The 14,848-nt window shown below is 43.9% G+C and overlaps 1 protein-coding gene across 2 annotated transcripts in view; it reads left to right on the top strand.

Annotated features, from left to right (window-relative positions):
* KIF26B (kinesin family member 26B) overlaps positions 1-14,848 on the top strand; it is a 561,334-nt gene that overhangs the window by 375,697 nt on the left and 170,789 nt on the right. For both annotated transcript variants that reach the window (XM_005539602.5, XM_005539606.5), the window contains one exon: positions 13,184-13,364. In XM_005539602.5, coding sequence (XP_005539659.3) covers positions 13,184-13,364 — 181 coding nt within the window. The remainder of the gene's footprint in view (positions 1-13,183; positions 13,365-14,848) is intronic.

Here is a 14,848-nt window from a genome sequence, read left to right as displayed (position 1 = left end):
GTCAGGCAGCACAGGTAGGATAGTGTGAGGGATCCTGCCCGCTGTGCTTTCTCAGGTAGGGAATGTTTACCTCTCACTGTCCAGGGAATCTGTATTCAACGTACTTCCACTTTTCTCCTCCCTGCTGAAGTTTTGTGACTGGGAACTGGCAGGTGGGAGCCCACCCCTCCAGGACAGCAGGGAGAAAAGGAAGGGTAGCTTGGTAGGTGTGGGTGGAGATAAACACTGATGCCCGGGCAATAAAGCAGCTCTAAGCTATGGAATCACATGTCAACACGTATGTCACACGGCATCAAAGGCAGTTTATACATTGGTAATATGTTCCTTTGAACTTTTCTGTTCCACAGGAATTGGGAATATGTTTTGGGTTATTTCGTCTTCCAATGTCCTTAAAAATGTGGAGCGTGCTCTCTCTTAAAAATATGAGTGATTGCTGTGGGTTAAAGCAAGTTGCCACCTTCCTGAGGTCATCCAAGTCTCAGAAACAGAACTTCTCTGTTTTAATGAGTGTTTTTCTCTAGATCTTGACCTAGAACTTGTTGTTTAGGCAGTATTTGGGTCTGACTTACTAGGTTTGTTGGACAGACAGAAATAGAAAAGTGCAATGAGAAAGTCGATATGTTCTTAGGTGCCCATAGAGTGTGGCACCAACTTGTCAAGTTCTGGACGAAATTAGATTCGTTAGTACACAAGTCCGTAACCTTCTCTTGGGTCCTGAAGCCCAGCTCTTGCAGATGGCGTCTTAGTCATTAGTAAGGCAGCTCCATCAGAGTCCCTGTCATACAAACTATTAAAGGAAGCTGCGAAGATCAGCTGCAGTGGCTGCTATCCTGCTGTCATCTGGCCAGAGGTGAGCTGAGACCAGGGGGCAGCGGGGTACTGAGCAGCTGCTGTATAATGAGCCGAGAGGGGTTAACCGCTGGCAAGGCAAGTGGAAGAGTCATTCTTAACATGCTTTGAATCCCAATATTCATTGCAGCAGCTTCACCAAGCCCTGAGAAACCACAGCATCAGATGGTTTCTCAGTAACACACTCATCAGAAACAGAGGCCGAGGGTGCTTCCCTTTCAACTTCTGAGACAAAAACCCCCAGCAAGGCCATGGATTCTGCCACCGACAGAGTATTTATTTGGTCTTTCTAAAATCCAGATCTCCGCAGCTAGGAAATAACAAACTCATGCTTTGTACTTCTGTTTAGCCTTCCACGCCAGTGGCTGTTTTTTAAATTAAATAGTTTCTGCTTTATTTTTGTGTATGAAATTGTCTATTTCACACAGGGAGCTTGGCTCAGCAGATATGCACAGGTACTTGGCTTTATACAAAGGAGAAGGTTTTACACTGAATAGCTTTTATTTAAAGACTGGTTTATACTATCAAAAGGAAACACGGAGGAAACCCCACCAGGGCATTTGGACTGGGTGCAGATTTCTTAAGGAACACTCCACGAGCACAGGCAACCAACACAAAAATGAACAAATGGGATCACATCAAGTTAAAAAGCTGCTGCATGGCAGAGGAAACAAATCAACAAGGCGAAGAGACCACCCACAGAATGGGAGAAAATATTTGCAAACTACCCATCTGACAAGGGATTAATAACCAGAATATATAAGGAGCTCAAACAACTCTATAGAAAAAAAAAATCTAATAATCCGATTTAAAAATGGGCCCAAGATCTGAATAGACATTTCTCAAAAGAAGACATACAAGGCCGGGCGCGGTGGCTCAAGCCTGTAATCCCAGCACTTTGGGAGGCCGAGATGGGCGGATCACGAGGTCAGGAGATCGAGACCATCCTGGCTAACACGGTGAAACCCCATCCCTACTGAAAAATACAAAAAACTAGCCGGGTGAGATGGTGGGCACCTGTAGTCCCAGCTAATGTAGTCCCAGCTATTCGGGAGGCTGAGGCAGGAGAATGGCGTAAACCCGGGAGGCGGAGCTTGCAGTGAGCTGAGATCCGGCCACTGCACTCCAGCCTGGGCGACAGAGCGAGACTCCGTCTCAAAAAAAAAAAAAAAAAAAAAAGAAGACATACAAATGGCAAACAGGTACATGAAAAGGTGCTCAATGTCATTAATCATCATAGAAATGCAAATCGAAACTACAATGAGATTATCATCTCACCCCAGTTAAGATGGCTTTTATCCAAAAATCAGGCAATAACAAATGCTGGTGAGGATGTGGAGAAAAGGGAGCCCTCGTACACTGTGGGTTTGTACAACCACTGTAGAGAACAGTTCGGAGGTTTCTCAAAAAACTAACAATTGAACTACCATGCAATCTAGCGATTGTAGTACTGGGTATTTATCCAAAGGATAGGAGGTCAGTATATGGGAGAGATAGCCAAGCTCCCATGTTGATTGCAGCACTATTCGCAGTAGTCGAGAGTTGGAAGCAACCTAAGCATCCATCAGTAGACAAATGAATAGCGAAAAGGTGGCACATATACAGAATGGAGTACTATACAGCCATAAAGAAGAATGAAATCCTGCCATTTGCAACAACATGGATGGAACTGGAGGTCATTGTGTTAAGTAAAATTAGCAAGGCCCAGAAAAACAAACTTCACATGTTTTTACGTGTGCTGCCCAGATAACACAATTCAGGAAAAGCTTTCAGCTCCCGCCAGAAAGTAAAGCTCTTCAGCCGTAGTGGGTTTACCTGCTGTGTGTCTTCAGGCTTCTCCCAGTTCTCTCTCTCTGCTGTGGAGCCAATATAAAGTTACCAATAACATTTGTGGTGTAGATGCTTCTCATCTGTGCAGTTTAGGAGTAGACTCTAATACAGAGCAGCTGCTGGGTGAACCAAAGATGGCTTTAGTGATATTTATAGCTTATTGATGTAGTGATATTTGTAGCTTATTGATTGCATAGTTCTTTGTCTATGATTATCATTCAATAAATACTGATGGACTGAGTTTCCTGGAACTCTGAGATTCGTTTTAAGCAGCTTCCAGCATTCTTTCTCTGTGTGTGGAGGGAGGTTCAGGAGGCAGTAGAAGGTGGCTGTAATAATGTGGTGTTGTGGTGGTAGTAGTTGTTATAATTTCCCTTTTATATCCTAATTCTGGCCACGACCTAACTCACTGTACTGAGACATTTTCCCCCTATAATGTGGAGGTATGTTGCTAAGCAACCAGATCAGTAATTGGTAAGTGCTTATGTATAATATGATTTGATTTGAGTTACATACAAAAATATGTAAATGGTTTTTTCTCTTCATTATTAGATAAATGATTATCATTTGGTTTTATTTTGCCCAAATAATATAAAATAACTGCTTTCATTTACCAACATTAACATGATGTAGTAGAAAGGCCCAGGATTAGAGGATGGAAAACATGAATCCTAGTCCCAGGTCTGAGAGTCAGCAGTCCTGTGGCCATGGCTAAAGTCAGGGAACTTGCCAAGCCTTCCTCTTCTTCTTCCTTTTTTTTTTCCAATCTGGAATGTGTGGTACAAATACCTTCTCTGCTTGCCTCCCAGGGCCAGGTTAAGAATGGATGTGATGATGTATAGAAAATATTTTAGGAAAAAGAAATCCAAGGTCTAAGCATTGTCTGGAATTCCAGGCTACTTAATTTTGGAACTCTGAGTCTGTTAGTATAATTCCAAAGGTTGGATTGACTGAGAAGGAGGCCCTCCTCCAGGAGGGCACAGAGCCAGAGGGCAGGTGTGCACCTATAGAAGAAAGTAAACACACGGCATGGACCCTGAATAAGTGAACAGTGCAGTGACGGTGGTGAGACAGAAGCAAAAGGCCACATGGTCAAGCACTGTCTCATTAAGCATTAAAGCATAAGATAGATCATCTCAAGACCAACTGCTGGCCAGGTGCAGTGGCTCACACCTGTAATTCCTGCACTTTGGGAGGCTGAGATGAGAAGATCACTTGAGGCGAGGAGTTCAAGACCATCCTGGGCAACAAAGTGAGATGCTGTCTCTCCAAAAAAAAAAAAAAAAAAAAACGTTTTCAATTAGCCAGGCATGATGGTGCCTGTACACCTGTAGTCCTTGCTACTCTCTAGGATCACTTCGGCCCAGAGGTTTGAGGCTGCAGTGGGCTATGATCGTGCCACAGCACTCTAGCATGGTGACAGAGCGAGACCCTGTCCTTCAGAAAAAAACAAAAGAAAACAAACAACAGAAAGACAACTGCTGTAAGACTTCAAGGGAAAGGACAATGATCCACGAGGGCTGCAGTCATTGGTGAGGGCAACTTGTATAATCGTTGAAGCATGGGGAAAAGTTTTTTTTTTTTTTTTTTTTTTGAGACGGAGTCTCGCTCTGTCGCCCAGGCTGGAGTGCAGTGGTGCGATCTCGGCTCACTGCAAGCTCCGGCTCCCGGGTTCACGCCATTCTCCTGCCTCAGCCTCCCGAGTAGCTGGTAACCATGCCTGGCTACTTTTTTGTATTTTTAGTAGAGATGGGGTTTCACTGTGTTAGCCAGGATGGTCTCGATCTCCTGACCTCATGATCCACCCGCCTCGGTCTCCCAAAGTGCTGGGATTACAGGCGTGAGGGGAAAATTTTAAGGGTAAATTCACAGCAGTGATTACCACTGGTTAACACTGTGCATTAACATGCAAATGTCAATCCATTTCCAAATGATAACAGTGCCTGGCTGTAGTATTTTAACATGATATTGTTTGAGGCTAATGGTCACCATGTTTGCCTCCTAGCAGTAAACATTTTATTTGAAGTCATGTCCTGAATTACTTTCCTGCACTCATGAAATAGATGATTTGCATAAAAATAAAAAAAAAAACCCAGCCCCATATGCTTTTCAGTCTCTAGAGACATAGAAATGACCTCCCTGACAGCCAATTAGAAAATACAAAGGTGAAGGCTGATGCTCTTAGTCCCGATATGGAAAGTTCCAGAATGACTAGCATGTTTCTGGGCTACACCCAAATACTTTTAAGTAGGTGTTATTTCACAATAAAGCATTAATGGTGTTCGTTACATGTAGATGAGTAGCTTTACTGTGTCTGGAAGCTCTGCCTCAGAACATAGGATCTTGTTACCTATCCCTGCTGTTTATAATCTGTTTTATTGTCTTCTCCCCCTGTGTCATTGACCGGATGGTTTTTCTAGGGGCTGCTGTAATCTGTGATGTTGTTGCTCATTGTCAGATAGCCTTAATCCTCAGAACATTGACATAGTTCTATAATGGTACGTGAGCCATGGCAGCCCACGGCAGCACTGACCATTTTCACATGAAATGGCAGCCTGGATTGTCCTTTGCATGCTGACAGGGGAGACTGTCCGTCCACCACCCCGTCCTGGTCAGGACCCTTTCTGTTCGGCAGGTGCAGCGGCTCTGAGAGTCTCATGGTTTTTCAAGTGATATCTCACTCATCAATTACCTGGGTTGGATTTAGTGGAGCTCGAATGACCTCTTAATTTTTATAAACATTTTACCCACCTATTTGAGTATCCCACACTTGAGCAACCCTCAGACAAGATGAAATATTCTTAGGATAGGGTTAGGAACACACAGTATTCCTAAAACATTTAAAGATGTAGAGGTCCTTAAAAATGACCGTATTGCCTGATTTTCCTGTCTGTGCCCTAAGGAAAGTTCTATTCTTCATGAAGCCAATAATTTTTAAAAGATTGCTAGGTCAATATTTTAGTAATCTTTAGACACTAAGGATAGGAGGTTTCAATTTAATTCTCATGAGATGCACTTAGAATGAGGGGTTTTCCATTTTAACCCCCTGCAATTCTCACAATCCAGGGTAAGAGTCTGACAAATAGTCTATTACACAATTACAAAAAAAAAAGTCAAAATCGAGTTCCCCCTCTAATCTGTATGACCGAGACCTAAGACTTTCCCTGCACTTAAACCCATTGAATCCACCAGATAAGTATGGACCTCATTTTTTTAGGTTTGGGGAGATCTGGCCAATGAGAGCAAGTAACCACCCTATTGTGAAGGTCATTTCAGTTCTAAACTGATCCTTGAATTCAGATATTGTCATATTGATGCATTAGGAGAATTGTCTTTTGTGTGAGATGAGTGAGGCTATGGAGAGAAAGGACTGGCACTCAGAGGGAAGGCAAGGCCTGAGTTCACTGGGACATTCTAGCCAAGGACAGGCTACTGCTCTTCTCCTCACTGCCTGATAATGCTCAGTGTGGCACCACTGTTTTGTTTGTTTGTTTGTTTGTTTGTTTTTGTCTGAGACAGAGTCTCGCTTTGTCGCCAGGCTGGAGTGCAGTGGCGTGATCTTGGCTCACTGCAACCTCTGTCTCCCAGGTTCAAGCAATTCTCCTGCCTCAACCTCCTGAGTAGCTAGGACAGGTGTGCGCCACCATGCCTGGCTAATTTTTGTATTTTCAGTAGAGATGGGGTTTCACCATGTTGGCCAGGCTGGTCTTGAACTCCTGACCTTGTGATCTGCCTGCCTTGGCCTCCCAAAGTGCTGGGATTACAGGCGTGAGCCATCACTCCTGGCCCACTTTTTTTTTTTTAAATAGGTGTTCAGGAAATATTAATTTCATCCTGATAGAGAGACTTTTTCCTTGAAATAAGGCACAGATAATTATATGAAGCTAATGGATGTTTAAAGATGTATGCTGGGATAAATAGCTTTAGGAAATGTATTGTACTATCCTTGGTAAGAACAAGACAAGTAAATATTGCTTATGGTAGATTTTAAGCTATTTTTTTCTGCTACTGGAAATCATAAAACAACCCATTCGTCTGTTTTTTTTTTTTTTTTTTTTTTTTTTTTTTTTTTTTTTTTTTTTTTTCCCTATGAAAGAAAGAACTTATCAGGCATTAATTACATAAAATATACTTCTAGTCAAAATGTCTTTACCTTTTCTTTATTTTTCTTTTTGAGATGGGGCGTTGCTCTGTCACTAGGCTGGAGTGCAGCAGCACGATCTCGGCTCACTATGACCTCTGCCTCCAGGTTCAAGCGATTCTCCCACCTCAGCCACCCGAGTAGCTGGCATTACAGGCATGTGCCACCATGCCTGGCTAGTTTTTGGATTTTAGTTGAGATGGGGGTCTCACCATGTTGGTCAGGCTGGTCTCAAACTCCTGACCTTATGTGGTCTGCCTACCTCGGCCTCCCAGAGTGCTGGGATTACAGGTGTGAGTCACAGCGCCCGGCCATCTTTACCTTTTCAGTTCTTTCATGACTTCCTCTCCTTTATGTCCCTGAATAATACAATTATACATGAATGATTTCTCAACCTTAACCTTCTCTTCTCTGTGTCATTGAAGTGCTGTATGAAAAGAACAGAAGCTGCTGACCTCTAAGAAATTGGAATATATAAAATAAAGATCAAACAGCTGGTTATAATGATGTCAAAGATAAAATAAAAAGCCATTATAGAATCTATGGCTATACAAATGTGATTTATATTAATTTTTAGTATTCTGAAAATTTCCCGATATATTTATTTTATACACAAGTTTTAGGAAAATAATTTTATATGTATTCTCAAGATGACTTCTTCTATCACTATTTTTCTGCATTGAAGCCAACAGAGGCTTTGCTAAATGGAGTAGAGTCCAGGAGTCATTGCAGAATCTCTATACTGGAAACCATTCAGGTTCCCCACTGCACGCATCCCTCTCCCTCATATTCCCGGTAAGTGGTTTTCTACCCACCATTTGGATATTTTCTGTGACAAAAAACACTCACTATTTTATGAAGCCGACGCATCACTAGTGGGTTACTCCAATTTTTGGAAAAATGTCTCTTAACTTATCAAGCTAAAGATGCTTTTACGTTTCACCTACTGCTTTGGTACCTGTATTATATAGATTTAACCCCTATTCAGATATAATACAGTACAATACAGGACACAGACCAGATTCAGCCTTGGCTCTACTACTTCTGATTGATTATATTCTTTCAAAGGATCATTGATTAGTGTACTAAACGCTTTACATGTACTGTCATTAAATTGTCATAAAAACTCTAAAAATGTAGGTATTATTTTTGCTTCATCTTACTATGCAGAAACTGAGGCTTGATAATCATATTTATAATAGTCATGATGATGGTGATAGCATTGTCATGTGACAACAATGTGCCAGGCACTGTGCTTAGGCCTTTATAAACATTATCAGAATTTAGGTAACTTGCCTAAGATTATCTACCTAGCACCTAGGAAGCTGGATGTTCAAACTAGGTCAGAAGGGCCTCAGGATTTAACTGCCTTGAGCTTCATTTGTTTGTCTGTTAAATGGGGGTAATATTGTTCTGCTCACAAGGGCTTTTGAGATTCAAAAAAATGGCTTATGAAAGTATCTGGCATCCTTGCTTGAAAGATACTTCCTTCCACATGTCATTTATTCATTTCATTAAAGACAGTTTTTTGAAAGCCTCTTTCCTTCCTCTTTCTCCAGGTTTCTTTTCTCCGGGCTAAATATCCCCAGCTCCTCTGTCTTCGTTCATTCATTCAAAACATACCGTGAGCTCTCTTCCCTGCTAAAATTTACATTCTAGAGGGAAAACAGATAGTAAGCAATACACATGGTAACGAAGTAAAGCATCTGCTGTGTTACAAGATAATAGGTGTCATGGTTGTGAACAACAAAGATAAAGGAAATTAGGAGTCTGGGAGTGAGTGGTTTTTGTTTTTGTTTTTGTTTTTTGTTTGTTTGTTTGTTTGTTTTTTTTTACTGTGGCTGTGTGACAAATTATCCCCAAAACTTAGTGGCTAAAAGCAACAAAGATCATTTATCATCTCTCGTAGTTGCTGGGGATCTAAAATTCAGATAAGATTTAGTGGCTGTGATTTATCTCTGTCCCATGACGTCCGGGACCTCAGGCAGAACACTTGAAGGATGGCATCTGGAATAATCTAAAGGCTCATTCTTTCGTATGTCTGGCAGTTGAGGACCATCTTCTGTGGTCCTCGGTTCTTTTCCACATGACCCTCTGCATGTGACCTGGGCTTCCTCACAGCATGGGAACTGCGTTCCCAGGGTGAGTGTCTCAAGAAAGAGATCCGGGGAGAGGCCATTATTGCCTTTTGTGTCTGAAGCTCAGAAGCTCTACAGCATCACTTCCATGACATTCTGTGGCCAGGGCAGTTTCAGAGTTTTTCTTGGGTTCAAGAAGGAACATAGACCCCTACCTGTCAAGGGGAGAGTATCAGTGTCAGGTTGTAAGAAGTGCATGTGGGAGACACATGGATGCAGCCATCTTTGGAAAGTACTGTCTGCCATGATGGGCAAGGTAGGTTCATGGATAAGGTAACATTTGAGCGAAGATTTAAAGGAGATGAGGGAGTGAGCCATATGCCCGTCTCCATCTGGGCAGAGCATTCCAGGCTGACACAAGAGCCTGTGCAAAGGCCCCGAGATGGGGATTGGACCAAGGGTATTTGGAGGCTAGGATGACTGGAGCAGAATCATCAAGGAAGAGAGTAGTAGGAAAGGTGGTCTGAGGGATATGGGGGAAGGGGACAGACCATGGAGACTTCATAGGCCACTGCAAGTACTTTGGCTTTTACTCTGAGTGATATGGAGAGTCAAACGGAGGGCCTTGAGCAGACTTAAATTTTAAAAGTTACTCTGGCTTCTGTGTGAATAGACAGGTGGAGAGTGGGTACAGAAGATGGGAGACAAGTTAGGAGACTGTGGCAGCAATCCAGCAAGAGAAGTCTGTGGCTCTGACCAAGATGGTAGTAAAGGTGGTGAGAGGTGGTTGGACCATAGATCTGCTTTGAAGTTTTAGCCAACGAAACTTCCTGATGGATTAGATGTGTGAGAAGTAGAGAGGTCAACATCAAAGAAGTCATTAGAAGGATGGAATTGCCATTTTCTGATACAGGAAAGGCTGAATGTGTAACAGCGTTGCAGGTAAAAAAATCAGGACTTCAGTTTTAGAGATGGCAAGCTTGAGATGTTTGTTAGATATCCAAGTGGAATTGTTGAAGAGGTAATTTTGATACATAAATAAGGAGTTCCAGAGAGGGATCTAAGCTGGAAATAAAAATTGACTAATCCTAGGCATTCAGGATGTTATTTAAATCATGATCCTGGAAGAAAACACCAAGGGATTGAGTGCAGCAGTAAAGAGGACGAGGACTGAGCCCTGAGGCTGCCGTCATGAAGAGGCTGGGCACAAGAGAAGGAACCAGCAAAGGAAACTGGAAAGGAACGGCCAGGGTGTCCTAGAAACCTAGCAGAAAGTGTATCAAGGAGGAAGGACCTACTGAGGGCTCTGATTGGTCAAGACGGGGCTGAGAACCATTAACTTGAGCAATCACGGTGGTCATCGGGAGCCCAGACAAGGGCGGTTTCAGATGAGTCGTGGGACCCATGCCTGAATGAAATGAGCTTATCGATAGTGGAAGGAGAGGGACTGGACAAGGCCAGCATAGATGACACTTTTCCTGAGTTTTGCTGCCAGGATGGGCAAGGAAGTAGAACAGTAGCTGGCTGGGGAAGAAGAATCAGGAGAAGGATTTGTTTTATTTTTTAAGATGAGAGAAGTAACAACACATCTGCGTGCTGTTGGGAATGATCTAGTCGCGTGAAAGTTTGTAGGAGGGAGAGGGAGGAGGGAAGCCTTGGAGGGATATCCTGGGGTGTGCTTTACTTTCAAGGATCCTTGCTTTTCTCCGCAGCAGGGCATGTGTGGGGTGGGCATGGGTGGCAGAGATAAGAAAAGGAAAAAGCCATCAGGCTACTGCTTGTTTTAAGCTGCCTTTCGGTGTCACTCCCTTCCCCTGTCTGTCTCTCCATGTGGACTGGGAACCCCAGCAGGTAGGGAAGTGGGAACCATAGCCATCACCTGGTCCTTTTTTTTTTTTTCCTGAGACGGAGTCTCGCTCTGTCGCCAGGCTGGAGTGCAGTAGCACGATCTCGGCTCACTGCAAGCTCCGCCTCCCAGGTTCAGGCCATTCTCCTGTCTCAGCCTCCTGAGTAGCTGGGACTACAGGCGCCGCCACCACGGCCGGCTAATTTTTTGTATTTTTAGTAGAGACGGGGTTTCACCGTGTTAGCCAGGATGGTCTTGATCTCCTGACCTCGTGATCCGCCCACCTCAGCCTCCCAAAGTGCTGGGATTACAGGCGTGAGCCACTGCGCCCGGCCACCTGGTTCTTTTTACACTGTGAAAAGGAACCCTGAATGTAGATGGATAAACAGCACCTTTTAGTTCCTAGCAGATCACCATCTTCCTTCTTCTAGTCCTCTGAGACATAGGCAGTCTGACTTGACAGCAGGGACGGATCACTGAGCAGAGGTGCATGCAGGTGTCAGAAGGCCACGTGATGCCTCGTGCCAGTGACTGACCTGGGATGAGTCACTGTTCATTTAGGGAGAGAATCTCAAAAAGAATGACTAGTCATTGAGTAATTCCATTTCACCCTTGATTTTAGAAGGAAAGTGCCAGGAAGGGTAGCAATGAAATCATGAAAAAAAGTATTCCTAGTTTTTTCTTCGTACTGGTTGAAAAGAGAAAGTGTCCCGTGCTTTCCCTTTCTCATCATCCTTCCATAGAGTGACTTAGGGTATCTTCCCATCAAAATCGGTAATTCCTCACTTATCTCATCCCCTGTATTTCACTCTTGTGAAATAGATTTTCAGTTTTACAGATGAGAAAAATTAAGCTTTGAAATGGTAACACCGTTTGATATATTTGTGCAGTGGCAATTTTTTAGCTCGCAATTTGTCAAAAGGCTGACACTTAATGACACAGAATTAAAACCAACTATCCCAGATCATTAAAAGAGACTGGGGCTGGGGAGGGAGAGGCGGTGCAAATGGTGTTGCTTTTGTCTTTCCGACCTGCCTCTCTCATGATGTGCTCTGCAGTCGGTAAGAACATTGGATGAATTATAAGGTTTTAATCAGTAGAATAAAGTCAGGGTGGTCCTTTCATTTTAAGTGGCAGCTCAAATGTTTCGAACATTTGATGAGGAAATTAGAATTCTTAGAATAGGAGTTTAGTGTTTAAACATCAAGAATTAATCCAGAAATAAGTATATTAAGAGTCTGTGAAATGCCTTTACCTCACACTGCCCCTTCCCCTCTTTTCTTCTTTTCTGTGATAAGATTATCATGGTTTTGTTTTGCTTTTTCTTTTGAGATGGAGTCTCGCTCTGTGGCCCAGCCTGGAGTGCAATGGCGCTATCTGGGCTCACTGCAACCTCTGCCTCCCGGGTTCAAGCGATTCTCCTGCTTCAGCCTCCTGAGTAGCTGGGATTACAGGTGCACGCCACCACGCCTGGCTAATTTTTGTATTTTTAGTAGAGATGGGGTTTCACCATGTTGGCCAGGCTGGTCTCGAACTCCTGACCTCAGGCGAGCCGCCTGCCTCGGCCTCCTAAAGTGCTGGGATGACAGGTGTGGGCCACCATGCCTGGCCAAGATTATTGTGTTTTAAGTATTACAGGATACTTGAATGTTGTACGATGTCATTTAAACAGCCTGTGTTATGAATGATGCTGGCCGCCTCCCCTCCCACCTTTCCCTGCCTTCACACTCTGTGCCCCCTTTAGTGCTTTGACCCCTTACTCCTTGCGGTCACCCATGAATTGCATTTTGTATTTAAAGACCTCCCTGCACAGTATCCTCTTATCTATGTGAGCAGCCCACAGTCTCAGCACCCTACACCCTGGCTGGAGTTCACCTTCTGGTTTGGTGTTATATTTCTAAAACCAGTTTGATTGTTTCTGTTGCGCTGGGGCTTGTGTTTTTCCAGTGCCCTGTACAGAGCAGGCCTCAACTGGTCTCCACATGGTTCTTCATCAGACTGGTTTGGATTTTACAAGGTGTTAGAGTTTTTTGATTAGCTCATGAGGTCTCGCACTTGAGCGTATGCCAGAGAAGTGATTCATCGGTAGAGTGATGAACGTAATGGGTGCCGTTTATCCCCAAAGATGCCCAGCTTTGTTCTGCTTAAGCTCAACATTGGTGGATAACAAACAATTCTTTGTAAATCGCGATTGCAGAATCCTGCTATTTGATGGCTTTGTTTTTCCTTTTGCTGTATAAACGACTGGGTAGCTCGTTCAGTGCACCTGTTATGGTAAGGGACTGCTATAGAGGACACTGAGCAGGAGGAGAGAAGGAATGATTACGCCTCAGTAAGAACGAGGGGTTTTTTAAGAGAAAAAAAATGAAGTAAGCCTAGCATATCTGATTGTACAGTCATTTTCCCCTTATTGTTCCTTTCTTATGTTTTCCCCTCCAGAGCTGCCCAGAAGTTAAATCTGTCTTCTAAAAAGAAGAAACGTCGGCCCACTTCTTCCGCCGCCGAACCACCGCTCTTTGCCACCAGTTTCAGTGGGATCCTGCAGACCTCCCCTCCCCCAGCCCCGCCCTGTCTGCTGAGGGCTGTCAACAAGGTGAAGGACACCCCGGGGCTGGGCAAGGTAGGACCATCCGCCGTCCCTGCCATCTGCCCAGTGCGAGGTTCTGGATCAAGTTTCAGGAAGAAGAAAACGAGGGCTCCAATGTATTAAAATAAGAAGGCACCAGGGAGAGAAGGAGGCAACATGAAATTCGTTTCAAAGTCCTGAAAATTGTCATGTGTTGCATACACTAAGTAGTAAACTAAGACATGCAAATTGTAAGAGAACTGATTTGCTTTTGGTGGGAAAAATAAGCTTGGCATTGTTTGACAGAATCATAGCTATTTAAAGAAAAGACATAAAGGCACAAAGTATCGAGGCAGGGGCAGGAGACCGAGGGAAGCCACAGTATAAGGTACAGAAATGAGATGTAACAAGGCGTCGTAATTTCCCTATGACACTTTTGGGTTTTTCCTTCCCCTTCAGAGAAATCCCGACTCCTGCTTTGAACCAGAACACTGAGGGGATTCGTGAGGAGCGTTTGCAGTCATGCCTTTCTAGCCAACAAGGGCAATTTCGAATTGTTACAAATGCTTAGAAAGAGATGTAGGATCATGCTTACAAGCTATTGCTCAGCTACATTTGGGATATCTTTATTTTTAAATGTCATTTCTAAATTCTTTCTCCCTTCCGAGGAAAGCGTTTGGGTGAAGTAACTTATGGTTTACTCATCATTGGTGAATAAGCCGGGGCTTACACAAACATGTAGTGAAAGAAAGAGGTGGCGGTTTTATTTTCCATTTTTATCAAAAATAGGAGTGGCGCACACGACCTCACTGGTCCTTTGCAGACTTAACGTGACTCCGGCCCTGGGCTGCATTTGGCCGGAGGTGCTAGTCTTGCTGAAGCTCCAGAGCAACTACTAAACTGTGCGGACTGAGATTCTACCTGTTCAGATTGCAGACTGCCAGTCCCCTGGGTTCCCAAACACGGTCGTGCCTGGGTCTCCAGGCATCAGAAGGCCTGTGTCTCTCTGGAGTCTCCCCTTACAACCTCTACCCTCTCTTCTTTTCTCCTTCCCCAGTTTCTCCCGTGTCCTTCCATCCTCTCCCACCCTCAATCTCCCCACCTTGTTGGGAAGGTATTAACTTCATGTGGTACTTTTCCCCAAGAAGAGTTTAAATGTCAAGATTACATTGAATAGTTCGGGCACAGTGGCTCCCACCTGTAATCCCAGAGCTTTGGGAGGCCACAGCAAGAGGAGCAGTTGAGGCCAGGAGTTCGAGACCAGCCTGGGTAACATAGCAAGACCCTGTCTTTACAAAAACATTTAAAAGTCAGCCGGGCACAGTGGCAGATGCCTATAGTCCCGGCTACTCAGGAGGCTAAGGAGGGAGGATCACTTAAGCCCAGGAGTTTGAGGCTGCAGTGAGCAATGATCATGCCACTGCACTCCAGCCTGGGTCACAGAGTGTCTCTATTTTTTATTTATTTATTTATTTATTTATTTATTTATTTATTTATTGAGACGGAGTCTCGCTCTGTCTCCCAGGCTGGAGTGAGTG

The sequence above is a fragment of the Macaca fascicularis genome, chromosome 1 (genome assembly GCF_037993035.2).
Source record: "Macaca fascicularis isolate 582-1 chromosome 1, T2T-MFA8v1.1".
NCBI lineage: Eukaryota > Metazoa > Chordata > Mammalia > Primates > Cercopithecidae > Macaca > Macaca fascicularis.
This window is presented reverse-complemented; position numbering and strand designations above follow the sequence as displayed.